The sequence below is a fragment of the Anomaloglossus baeobatrachus genome, chromosome 1 (assembly GCF_048569485.1).
Source record: "Anomaloglossus baeobatrachus isolate aAnoBae1 chromosome 1, aAnoBae1.hap1, whole genome shotgun sequence".
Classification (NCBI taxonomy): Eukaryota; Metazoa; Chordata; class Amphibia; order Anura; family Aromobatidae; genus Anomaloglossus; species Anomaloglossus baeobatrachus.
In genome coordinates, this window is record NC_134353.1 from 697,558,145 (window position 1) to 697,572,243 (window position 14,099).

A 14,099-nucleotide genomic window follows, 5' to 3' on the forward strand; every position below is an offset into this window, starting at 1 on the left:
CTTTGTAGGATGCTATTGCGATTTCTCTGGGAACCATTATACACTTTCTGCCCAACTTATAGGTTGTATAGTCCATTTCTAGTTGGCCACAGCTCTTTTCATGTCATGCAATGGGCAGAAAGTGTTTACAACACATAGTTATTTATGTCTTTTCAAAAAATGGATTATCTTACTGTCATTCTATAGCCTTCAAACGAAGCAGAGTAGAATTAATAGTGCTCTAAGGATTATACATGACATCAAGTGAATAACCAGAGGTATATTTTAGGGGGAGGGGTGGTTCTAAACTTTCACAGCCACACAACAAATAGGCTGAATTTTTAATGATTCATCACATGAGGCATCAGGCTTTTTAGTTTACAATTAAGGATCCACGATTGCCATCTTGACATTCCTCAGCAGCAGCTCCTATATTGAGATATGCAGGCTATAAGCTGTGGAATGGCCATCGGTGTATTCCATCGACATCTTAAATGTGCCAAATTTGCTCTTGTTCATAGAAAGCAATATGGACAGCAATTACCTTCATAAGCAGAGCATAGCTAGACTTTCTTCCCCCTGGAGCAAAGGTTTAGTTTTCTTCCTTAATCCTGTGTTTGTTAGCACCCCTCCCTTCCGCCCGACACTGGGTAACAATGGCACATGTGCCAGTCCCCCCACCCTAGCTCACCCCTGGCATAAGACAACCTGTTTAAACAGTCTGAACCCAGATATAATAAGATGCATGTTCAGCCAAGTTGGGTGAATCACGGAATAAAATCAGTTATCTTATGTGAATTGGTAGAAAAATATTAACTCATTTTGTAAATTATGTAAAATAACACAAATAAGTATTACTCCTGAATAATGTTTTGTATTTTTTGTTCAGGGGGCTTTCTGGGGATTAATAATTGGACTATTTATTGGCTTGTCACGGATGATCACAGAATTTGCTTATGGCACTGGAAGTTGTGTGAAGCCCAGTAATTGCCCAGCTATCATTTGCAAGGTGCACTATCTATATTTTGCAATGATCCTGTTTGTATCATCCTGCATCATTATATTAGCAGTGTCCTTCATGACTAAGCCCATTCCTGACAAACATGTAAGTAAATTGTTTTATTATATTGGTCATTCATATTCATTAATAGTGTACAGTTCAGTGGCATCAATAGAAAAAAAAAACAACTTTTAACAACACTTCACAGCTAAAATGTGTATAACAAAAAAATCTCAATTGTTTGTATTAGCAAACAACTACAAATAACAAAACTAAAGATATATAACATTTTATATAGAATTAAAATGTTGAAAATATGGTGAATAGGAGTAATAATAAAGTTATAAAGGATGGCTATGTCCGTATTCTGTGGCCACTGGATGGGTGCCCTGTGAACCTCCTCCTATCATTTGGCGTCTCTTCTGTTTTGTTGACCCGATTTTATGTCACTGTGCCTGACAAAGGCACGATGGCGCCGGGCCTCTAGAAGAGGAGCCAGGGATGCCATTAGGTAGCAGGTGGTTGTCAGGGCTGCTATGGAATACCGATATAATCGTTGAACCATGGTCTTGATATTATGGCAGGTATACCCCATTTACACTCCAGAAAACACTTGAAATGCCAACCTGTGCAGTTACATTTGAATAATAAAAATATACAGACAAATTAAAAAAATTATTAGAATGACTTCATTGAAGAGGACCCGTCAGCTCTCATGGCTTGTCTGTTTTCATTAACACATTTTGCCTCAAATAACAGTTTTGGAGCATATGTACCCCTCTCAATAAATTGACAACTGTGTGTTTCCATTCCTTGTCTGACACTGCCAGCACTACTGGACAAGGTCAGAGTCTGTAGATACACCTTACCCCTAACCCCCCCCCCCCCCCCCCGCTAGTAACACGCAATTGCCATTTCAATATTTTTTTTTCCAAACGTCTGTTTCAAATACCAAAGTAACAATGGGATTATAAAAGGTGTTGTTCCAGAAATGTTATTTCATGAAGTTGAGCTCAAAAGTTTACATACACCGGCAGATTTTTGCTTTCTTGGCCTTTTTTCAGAGAATATGAATGACAACACAAAAACTTTTTTCTACTCATGGTTAGTGGTTGGGTGAAACCATTTATCGTCAAACTACTGTGTTTTCTCTTTTTAAATCATAATGACAACCAAAAACATCCAAATGACTCTGATCAAAAGTTCACATACCCCAGTTCTTAATACCATGTATTGCCCCTTCTAACATCAATGATAGTTTGAAGTCTTTTGTGGTAGTTGTGGATGATGCTCTTTATGTTCTCAGATGGTAAAGCTGCCCATCTTGGCAAAAAGCCTCCAGTTACTGTAAATTCCTAGAATTTCTTGCATGAACTGCACGCTTGTGTTCTCCCGAGAGTGGCTTAATGATATTGAGGCCAGGAGACTGAGATGACCACTCCAGAACCTTCACTTTGTTCTGCTGTAGCCAATAATAGGTCGACTTGGCCTTGTGTTTTGTATTGTTGTCATGTTGGAACATCCAAGTACATCCCATGCGCAGCTTCCGGGCTAATGAGTGCAAATTTGTCTCCAGTATTTGCTCATAACGTACTGTATTCATCTTTCCTTTCATCAGCAGTCCACCTCCGTTCTTTCCAGTAGAAATGGTGTTCCTTTCATCATAGGCTTTGTTGACACCTCTTCAAATGTAACATTTATGGTTGTGGCCAAAAAGTTTGATTTTCGTCTCATCACTCCAAATTACCTTATTCCAGAAGTTTGGAGGCTTGTATCTGTGAGATACTTTCTAGCATTTGTGCAGTAATGGGTTTCTTTTAGCGATTTGATTATGGAGCCCATTTTTCTTCAAGTGCATCCTTATTGTGCATCTTGAAACAGCAACACCGCTGTTTTTCAACTGATGTTATTTGTGGGTTTTTCTTTGCATCCCTAACAATTTTCCTGGCATTTGTGGCCGAAATTTTTGTTGGTCTACCTGATCATGGTTTGGTTTTTACAGAGCCCCTGATTTTCCATTTGTTAATCCCAGTTTGAACACTGCTGACTGGTATTATCAATTATTTGGATATCTTTTAGTATCCCTTTCCTGTTTTATACAATTCAACTATCTTTTCCCATAGATCTGTTGACAATTCTTTTGCTTTCCACAAGACTCACAATCCAGAAACGTCAGTGGCTGGATGTAAGATGCAAGAGTCTGTCTGGATTCCAGAAATTCACTCAGCTTTTATGCACACACACTGATTACAAGCAAACGGGTCACAGGTGAGGATGTTACCTTTATTAGCCATTCAAACTCATTTGTGTCAACTTCTGTGCATGCCATCAGGCCAAAATCACCGGGGTATGCGAACTTTTGATATTTTTAGCTGTCATTATGATTTAAAAAGAGAAAACACAGTAGTTTGACAAAAAATGGCTTCATCCAACCACTAACCATGAGAGGGAAAAAAAAGGTTTTGTGTTATAATTCATATTCTCTGAAAAAAGGGCAAAAAGGCAAAAAATCTGCCTGGTTATGTAAAGTTTTGAGTACAACTGTAAGTATTTAAAAACAAAATAGGCTTGTCAGGAAAGCTGACAAATTTAATTTATTATTAGAAAGATGTATGAAATGTATGAATGTAATTCCAGTGCAGGTAATCAGTGCAGGTGTCAAAAACTATATCAGAGGTCCAGAATTAATACCATAATACAGTATGAGTAAAACCCTGCCTTCAGGGCAACAGAAGACCCACCACTCTTCTGGACCTCTGGTATAATTTATTTTGCTCTGTTTGGCCTGTTACACATGAGGGTTTGTGGATTTGTGCTACATAAGGGTATCTGCACATGATCAGGACCTGCTGCGATCTTGGGGCAACAGGTCCTTACCAGCGGGGCCACAAGTCTCCGCCGCAGGAGACCACAGGTGATCGTGCCCACAATCGGGCAGTTGCGGTCTCATGCTGTGCTCTCCCTGCCGAGAACGCTTCTGACTCTGCAGCAAAGAATTGACATGCTGCAGCTAGGGAAGCCACACAGCATGTCAGTTTACGCTGTGGGAAAAATAAGCACAGTGGGCATGGGATTTCTAGAAATCCCATCCACTGTGTTTGTACTGTACAATGCAGTGTTTTGGATGCAGCACGCTGCATACAAAACACTGTGAAGCCTGATCGTGGGCACGTACCTTAAGGGGGTCGGGGCTTATGTCAGTTGGAGTTTCATGTTGTTCCCTAAGCCTAATTTAACCCTACCAATCTTTCCTATTTCAACAGTATGGTTCCAATGATTAACATAAATAATTTTATAGAAACTCTTCTGCCCTATTCTAAAATTCTGTTATTATATTTGTACAAAAACTAACGAAAAAGACAGCGCAATGGAGTTTTATCCAGTAACAGTAGTAATTAATAAGTGAAATTCACCTAGTTTAGTTGTGTAATATACAACTAACAGTCTCAGAAAATATCAGCTGCTGTAGCTCCACGGGGTAGAAAACCAAGAAAGTGCCAAATAGGAATAAATGGGTGTTCTGCTGGTAATAATCCAAAGGAAGATCCAAGGAGACAGATATGTTACGAAAGTCTGAGTTTGTGGGTTTTTTCCTGATTAAGAAGTTGGATGACTTTGAATATGTTAATAATAAATCACATTGCTACAATTTGTCTCTTTGTATCCTCCTTTAGATCTTTACCAGCAGTGAAAAACACCCATTTAGGCCGGTTTCACACATCCGGCTTTTCGCCGGTCTGGCGGATACGGCGCATGCCAGTAAAGTGTATACAGTACACTGGCAGCGCAACAAGCACCAGTCACATGACAGCATGTGACTGGAGCATGTGACCCGGAAGTTGTGGCGCTGCCACTGTACTGTGTCATACTGTACGCGCCGCATCCGTCAAACCGGTGAAAAGCTAGATGTGTGAAATCGGCCTTATTCCTACTTGGTGTTATAGTTGGGGTTTCTCGAGACGTAACCTGGTTGTCACCCGCACTACCAGGTGACATTACTTTCCCCTACAGGTCCCAAAACAAAGAAAAATCATGTCCCAAAATTATAGAGTGCAATGACTCCTGAACCACTTCTTGTGGCGCAGTACCACAAATCGTCCTTATGTCAATGCATGCCACTGGATAGTTCTTGCCATCCCCATCTAAACACCTCACTTCGACCACTGTTCCCCAGACTAGCACATGTGGAAGTGTAGCCCTTGTCAGGGTCATCAAACTCCGAGTCCAGTCACCTGTGTACTGTTCACAGTCACTTGGCAGGCCTCTCCCTGATGGGGAACCACACTGCGGGTAGGCAAAGTAGGAGCAGTGCCGGCCTATGCTGCACTCCATTGGATCTTAGGTAATGGGACAACGGGTGGCTATGACCTGGGGCTTGACACCTCCAGCAGGTAATGGTAAGGGACCTACCCCTTGGCAGTGACTCAGATGCCCCTTGTGACTTTTGATGTCCCACAAGTGAGGATTTAGTACCCTTCTTTTGGGTGTCAGCCCCCTTTGGGAATCACAGAAAGGTGACCTTACCCTGGCTTGACCACCCAGGAAATCCTTGACCGTCCAGGAGTTCTCCATTAGGACCACCAGGTCATCTGCATTCTGGGGATTTCCCAGGGCAAACATGGATTGAACCAGCCTCAGCAGAAAGTGGAACAACTGATCCATTACCACTATCTCCACCATCTGAGTTGGGGAACAAGTCTCTGCCTGTAGCTATTTTGTACCAAGTGCAGAAGGTCAAACATCTGGAACCAGGAAGGCTTGAACTTGTGATAACCCCTTTGATGCACTTGTTGTGTCTTGACTGTCGAGTAAAGATCTACGCCTTCAGTTGGCCATACTCCTTAGTGTCCTGCAGGGTTAAGGCATAATAGGCCTTATGCGGTTCCCAGTCATATATGGTGCCAAAACCTCCACCTACTGATCCAGAGGTAACTTCTCCTCGTGAGCCACCCACTCGAACACCATCAGGAATGCCTTCACGTTATCAAACAGTATCATCTTTTGCAATGCCCCCTTACCGTCTTCTTCAGCTGGGTATCATCACCTTGGATTAGGGTTTGGTGCAATTTCCCTGCCATGGACAGCATATGCCTGGAGTTCAATCTATTGCTGGTGCTGTAATTGTTGCTGCTGTAGCTAGAACTGCTATATCAGGAGCTTGTTTGTTTCCTGCTGGTTCTACTGTTCCGGCTGCTGCTGAATACTGTCCTGTCCAACTTTTAAGGTTATGTGCCCACGTTGCGTCGAGGTAGTTGCAGTTCTAAATGCACCCTTTGGAAGAAATGGTATTTGCCAAAGTTGATTTTGACCACAAAAACGCTATAAATACGCTTGCATTTTTATCGCGTTTTGGCCGCGTTTTTACCGCGATTTACATGCTTTTTCATTGCTTAAAGTCAGATGCGTTTTGATGACAAATACACTGCTAAATAAAGTTTTAACATTCAAACACTATGAAAAAATGGAAAAAAATGATAACAAAAATCAAGATTATAATCATAAACAAAATAGCTGATTTTATTAAAATGATAATTGTTTGTTAATATTTATGTATAAAATAACGTTAAATTAATGTTTTTCTTAATTTTAATTGTCGGACTGTGTGTGTGTGTAAAGGGACATATCATGCCTTTTATATAATGTCAAAAACGCAGGCAATTAAATTGTCAAAAACGCTTGTTTTCTGCATCCAAAAAGCATGTAAAACGCTAGGATTTTGATGTAGTATGCGTTTTGCATCTGCTCATTGACTCTAAAGCGGGCTTTACACGCTACGATATATCTAACGAGATACCGGCGGGGTCACGTCATAAGTGACGCACATCCGGCCTTGTTAGTGATATCGTAGTGTGTGACAGCTATGAACGAGCAGAAATACTCACCTTCTCGTTCATCACTGACACGTCGCTCATTTTCTAAAAATCGAACGTCCTTTTGTTCATCGTACCCGGGGCAGCACACATCGCTCCGTGTGACACCCCGGGAACGATGAACTGCAGCTTACCTGCGGCTGCCGGCAATGCGGAAGGAAGGAGGTGGGCGGGATGTTTACGTCCCGCTCATCTCCGCCCCTCCGCTTCTATTGGCCGGCCGCTGTATGACGTCGCTGTGACACCGAACATCCCTCCCCCTTCAGGTATTGGATGTTTGCTACCCACAGCGAGGTCGTTCGGGAGGTAAGTACGTGTGACGGGGGTTACAGCATTGTGCGACACGGACAAGAAATTGCCGATGCGGCACAAACGATGTTCGCAGGTGCGATCGCAAATGCGATCGCACAATACATTGTAACGTGTAAAGCAGCCTTAATATTAGCAAAATACAGCTCAAATGGCAAAAACAATTGACATGTTGATTCTTTAAATGCTGAGTTTTTGCCCAAAAATATGCAAATTAAAAGCAGCGTTTTGAACAGCATGGTGTGCACAAGAAATCCCTATTTCTCATAGACTTTGCTTGGAAATCAAAACGCATGCATTTTGGCATTAAAACGCTGCAGTTGAAAACGCTGCGGAAATGCATGTAAAAATGCAACGTGGGCACATAGCCTAAAGGGGGCTTTACACGCTACGACATCGCTAATGCGAACTCGTTGGGGTCACGGACTTGGTGACGCACAACGGCGATGCCGTTGCGTGTGACACCGATGAGTGATTTTGCATCGTTGCAAAAACGTGCAAAATCGCTCATCGGTGACATGGGGGTTCATTCTCAAAAATTGTTACTGCAGCAGTAACGAGGTTGTTCCTCGTTCCTGCGGCAGCACACATCGCTCCATGTGACGCCGCAGGAACGAGGAAGCTCTCCTTACCTGCCTCCTGGCCGCTATGCGGAAGGAAGGAGGTGGGCGGGATGTTACGTCCCGCTCATCTCCGCCCCTCCGCTGCTATTGGGCGGCTGCTCAGTGACGTCGCTGTGACGCCGCACGGACCGCCCCCTTAGAAAGGAGGCGGTTCGCCGGTCACAGCGACGTCGCCGGGCAGGTAAGTATGTGTGACGGGTCTGGGCGATGTTGTGCGGCACAGGCAGCGATTTGCCCCTGTCGCGCAACAGATGGGGGCGGGTACACACACTAGCGATATCGGGACCGATATCGCAGTGTGTAAAGTAGCCTTTAGTCAGCTCCTCTATGTTTTCAGCCTGTGCCTGAATAGCTGCTTTCACCCTGAGCATATAATCTTATCCACATTCGCTTGTGCTCTTTGGAATTTCTGGCCGCACGCCAAACACCAATTGTAAGGGATTCACTCACCCAGCTCTAGTGGATGTTCCTAACACCCAGAATTAAAATATTAAAAAACACCTCTTAAACCTATACGTGCTGGAGCCTGCTTCTCTGGGTTCTACATCACCGAGGCCTGACACATACCTCCCATCCAGAACCACCCTTAAGGCCACTTTACACACAGAGATAAATCTTTGGCAGATCTGTGGGTGCAGTGAAATCATGGACATATTGTTCCATTTGTACACAGCCACAAACCTGGCACTGATTGTCCACAATTGCACTGCAACCACAGATCTGACGCAGATTTATCTCTGTGTGTAAAGTGGCCTTTACTCTCTCTCTCTCTCTGTATATATATATATATATATATATATATATATATATATATATATATACACTGTATATATATATATATATATATATAAAATTATATATATATATATATATATATATATATATATAATACATTACAAAAGTGAATACACATTTGACATTTTTTAAGGTATTTTATTAAATCTTTTTTACGGGACAACACTGAAGGAATGACACTTTAGTACAATATAAAGAAGGCAATGTACAGCTTGTATAACAGTGTAGATTTGGTGTGCCCTCTAAATAAGTCAACACACAGCTATTAATGTCTAAACTACTGGCAATAAAAATGAGTATCGAAAATGGCCAAATGGTACCCAAAGTGTAAATATTTTGTGTGGCCAGCAATATTTTCAAGCACTACCTTAAAGGGAACCTGTCAGGTCCAATATGCACGCAGAACCACAAGCAGTCCTGGATGCATATTGCTAATCCCTGCCTAACCGTCCCTGTATACACTGGCATAGATAAAGAGATCTTTAGAAAAAGTATTTCTAAAGATCTTTTATCATATGCTAATGAGCGAGGGGACTGGTTCCCTGGGCGTTAGTTCCCCTTGCTATTCGGCCCCATTAGCATGTTAGTACGCCCCTGTGGGTGTACTAACATGCTAATGAATGCGCAGCGTCAGAGAATGATCTCACTCACCTCTCCGCTGCAATTGCCGCCCGACACTGGATTTCGGCACAGTGCGCATGATCCCGGTGTTTCTGTCATGCGCACTACTTCAGTTTGAAGCCAGGATGCGTGCACCCGGCTTTATAGTGAGCATGTGCTTCAGTATGTCACAGTACATGTTAGCATTCATGGTCCCTTCAATGAATTGAACATGGTTCCAGCAATCCATGTACTTTGTTTACTTGACTTCAGCGAACTGCTTGCAGGATTTCATGATATTTTATGTGCGGTGTATAGTCTGAGCACTGACAGGCTGACCCCTCCATCCCTGTAACCTCTGCAGTAATTCTGGCAGCACTCATACATCTATTTTGAAAAGCCAAAGTCTGACTAAAAGGCAGTCACAGTGCAGAAGGAACCACCCTATTCTCATTAGCACAAGTACAAGAAGCAATGGAATGAAACTTAAAGGAAGGAGATTTAGATTAGACATTAGGAAAAACTTTCTGACAGTGAGGGCAGTCAAGGAGTGGAACAGGCTACCATGGGAGGTGGTGAGCTCTCCAGGAATGGAAATCTTCAAGCGGAAACTGGATATAGCTGGGATGATTTAGGAAAGCCTGCACTTGCAGGGGGTTGGACCCCATGGCCCTTGAGGTCCCTTCCAACTCTACAATTCTGTAATTCTATGATTCTATTACTATGACACTGAGCATGTGTACTCAAGCTCTTTGGTCAACCATAGTGAGGCCTGTTCTCAGTGGATCTGTTCTGTTAAAGCGTACCAATCACCAGGATTTTGCTATTTAACCTAAAGCCAGTGCTACACTGGCACTATCATGCTGATTCTATACATACCTTTAGTTGTCAGCTAGGATGTATAGTTTTTTAAACACAAGCAAGTAAAGTTTGTAAAATGTACAACTTTTTGATTGACAGCAGCTGCTGATCACCTAACAGCTGGGGAGTGTTTCGACATGATTCCCGCCCCCCCACACCCCCCGCCTGTTGTTCCTCCCCTATCTTTTATTTATGCTAATTCTATTATAGATGTGTTTTACTAATGGTTGTGTAAATAAAAGTGGCTAGAAGGACCTTGCTGATGTCTTACCCATGTGACCAGAGGGCATCAGCCAACATAGCTGATACAAGGAAGCAACATTATTTTTCTGTTGGCTGCTTTCTGTTTACTTGTACAATTAATTTATGAAAAGGTTGGTGAGACCACAATCATTATTTAGGCTGTGTGCACACGTTGCGTTTTTTACCGCGGAAACGCTGCGTTTTGAACCGCAGCGTTTCAGTGGCAAATTGCATGCATTCAGCTTTCCCAGCAAAGTGTATGGGAAAGCTGAAAAATCAGTGCACACGCTGCGTTTCTTTCCGCAGCGTTTTGGATGCCAAAAATCGGTGCGGAAAGAAAAGCAGCATGTCACTTCTTTTGTGCGTTGTGGCTGCGTTCTCGCCCCCATTGAAATCAATGATGTGGGGTCAGAACGCAGCTACACCGCATGGACCTGCTTTTTTGTTGCGGTCCGCGGCCTTTGTCGGCACGCCAGAACGCAGGCATTTACCTGGAAGTGAGGTCAAGAGGTTTCCTGTTGACCTCACTTCCTGGCAAAGCCCCCGGTGTCGCCAAAGTGCCCGCCCCGACCCCCGAGTCCCCGACCCCCCTCCCGAAAATCCAACATGGCCGCGCGCACAGTAGCGCACCGGCCGCCCTGCTCCTATGATTTCTGTCGCATGTGCCTTGAGACATGCGACAGAAAAATGCCCCCCCAGGCCCTGCCCGTTCACCCCAATTCCCCCCGGTGTCATACATACCTGTCCGGTCGCAGCGCTGATCCCCCGCGGCCCCCTCCTCCTTCACAGCAGACGCCGGCCGGTCACATGAGCAGAGCAGCTGACAGCCAGCACAGTGTTCAGTGTGAGCTGTGCTGGCTGCTCGGCAGTCTGCAGCTGTGACCCGGGGAGAGTGGGTGCAGATTTTTGCACCCACTCTCCTCAAATGGAGGGTCTGCCCTCCTAGAAAATGGGGGATACGTTCCCTGAACGTGCCCCCATATTCTAGAAGGTCCAGAGGCGACGTGGGACATCCATATGGATTTCTGCGGACCCATTTTTTTTTATTAAATTGGAGAACAAGGGAATGATTTGGGGAGTGTTTTTTCTAATAAAAAATTTTTTGTTGTCTTTTTTTGCTTTTGTTTACTGTCAATTAGTTATGTCGGGTGTCTGATAGACGCCGTGACATCACTAATTGCTGGGCTTGATGCCAGGTGACATTACACATCTGGTATCAACCCCATTTATTACCCCGTTAGCCAACGCACCAGGGCGCGGGATGAGTTGGGGCGAAGCGCCAGGATTGGCGCATCTAATGGATGCGCCACTTCTGGGGCGGCTGCGGCCTGCTATTTTTAGGCTGGGAAGAGTCCAATAACCATGGCTCTTCCCACCCTGAGAATACCAGACCCCAGCTGTCAGCTTCACCTTGGCTGGTGATCTAATTTGGGGGGACCCCACATTATTTTTTTTTTTAATTCTTTATTTATAAATTAAAAAAAAAAGCCTGGGGAGCCCTCCAAATTGATCACCAGCCAAGATGAAGCTGCCAGCTGTGGTTTGCAGGCTACAGCTGTCTGCTTTACCCTGACTGGCTATCAAAAATAGGGGGGACCCCACGCCATTTTTTTCATTGGTTTTTTTTTTTTTTTTATTGGATAAATACTAAGCTAGGCACCCTTTAGTGCCACATGAAAGGTACTAAAGGTGCCAGCTTAGAATATGCAGGCGGGGGTGGGACGTTCTATATATTTGACATCCATTCATCCATTGACGCTTTTTAGGCTGTGTGTCCACAATCAGGGTTTGCAGCGTTATGGGCGCTGAGTGTTTTCCCTGCGTCCATAACGCTGCGTTGTGCAGTAGAAGCACAGTGGAAGGATTTTTGGAGATCCCATGCCCACTGTGCTTCTTTTCTCCGCAGCATAAACTGACCGGTAGCGTGGCTTCCCGAGCCTCAGCATGTCAATTTATGCTGCGGAGACGAGAGTGTTCTCTGCAGGTAGCATAGAGCTCCACAGCAGCCTGAACCCAAATCGTGGGCATGGGCAGCTGCAGGAAGGCTGGCACTGTGTACTATACGCCATGTCGCTGGATCATGGCCACATAGCCTTAGGCCCCTTTCACACGTCAGTGATTCTGGTACGTTTGTGCTTTTTTTTAAACGTACCAGAATCACTGACATACGCAGACCCATTGTAATGAATGGGTATGCTCACACGTCAGTGATTTTTCACTGCACGTGTCTCCATGCGGCGTACCCGCGTGTGCGTGATTGCCGCACGGAGACATGTCCATTTTTTCTGGCATCATTGATGTTCCACGGACCACGCAGTGGTGTGATCCGTGAAACACGTGCCAGAAAAAAACGTGCTTTTAAAATAAAAATCATTTTAACTCACCCGGCGTCCAGCGATGTCCTCTGCAGCCCGTGCAGCCTGCTGCTTCTGAGCCGGCTCATTATTGTCGCGCATATTCATGATGCACGACACAGCCGACCCGGAAGCAGCTGCTGCGGGGGTCAGCGCCGGCCGGATGCTGCACCGCGGGAGCGATCAGCACCATGGAGAGCGGGAGCGGGTGCAGGTGAGTTAATCTCTAAGTGCAATCACGGGCCACGGAGAACGGAGCCCGGATTGCACTTAGACAACCCATGTGTGCCGTGATTCACGGCACATGGAGGGACATGCGCGTGTTTTACACGCCAGTGAAAAACGTCAGTGTTTTTCACTGACGTGTGAAACGGGCCTAAAAGTGAGAATATTGTTGCTACAGCAACATTTTGGGTGAAGTAGCTGTGGATTCAAAATGCTTAATATACTCCTGAATAAAATCCTTGAGGGGTGCAGATTCCAAAATGGGGTCACTTGTGGGGGTTTTCTGACGTATAGGTACCTAAGGGGCTTGGTGCGCGAAGTTTATTTCAACTTTTCCAAAATTCAAATGGTGCTCCTTCCATTCCAAGCCCTCCCATTTATCCAAACAGAATGTGGAGAAGGAAATGACATCACAGGTTTTTTTTTCCAAAGATCTGTGTTCAACCAACTTTATTAACACTGACAAGTCTTAAAAAACGCACCTAAAAAAACGCATGAAAAACGCATGAAAAATGCATGAAAAACGCATGCGTTTTCGATGCGTTGTTTCTCAAAAAGCATTGTTTACAATTCTCCCCTCTGCCAGAGGGTGCGTTTTTTTCCGCGCGGAAAAAAAAGCAACGTGTGCACATACCCTTAAAGGAGTTCTAGAAAAAGGATGGGTTAAATCCAATTATGTAATTATTAGTAATTATGTCATTAGTGAATGGTTAATGGGAAACTAGCTGAGCATACTTACTAAAAACTATTTACTTGGAAAAAAACCCCACCAAAATAATATATATATATATATATATATATATATATATATATATATATACACACACATATATATATATATATATATATGTATATATATATATATATATATATATATACATATATATATACCCACACACACATATATATATATATATATACATATACATACATGTTACCATCTCTCTCTATATATATATATATAATACTGTGTATGTACAGTATATACCTAATTGCAGCATTTCCATACTAATACATTGCTTAATATGAGTAAACAGACAATATCTTTATTGGCAGCTTTACCGCTTGTGCTGGGTCTTAAGAAACAGCAAAGAAGAAAGAGAAGACCTGGATGCAACTGATTGGGTTAATGAAGAGGTTGATCAAGATGATGACGATGAAGAAGGTTAGATGCAAAGGAATAAATAATATACCTGTCCTGCTTTGTTTCATCCTCTATGAAGAAAAAAAAGTAGCTGAA

At 43.5% G+C, this 14,099-nt stretch overlaps 1 protein-coding gene across 1 annotated transcript in view; it reads left to right on the plus strand.

Annotated features, from left to right (window-relative positions):
- Positions 1 to 14,099, plus strand: part of SLC5A1 (solute carrier family 5 member 1) — a 154,591-nt gene that overhangs the window by 139,223 nt on the left and 1,269 nt on the right. The window contains exons 13-14 of the mRNA XM_075320715.1: positions 869 to 1,084; positions 13,916 to 14,024. Of these exons, the coding sequence (XP_075176830.1) occupies positions 869 to 1,084; positions 13,916 to 14,024 (325 nt within the window). The remainder of the gene's footprint in view (positions 1 to 868; positions 1,085 to 13,915; positions 14,025 to 14,099) is intronic.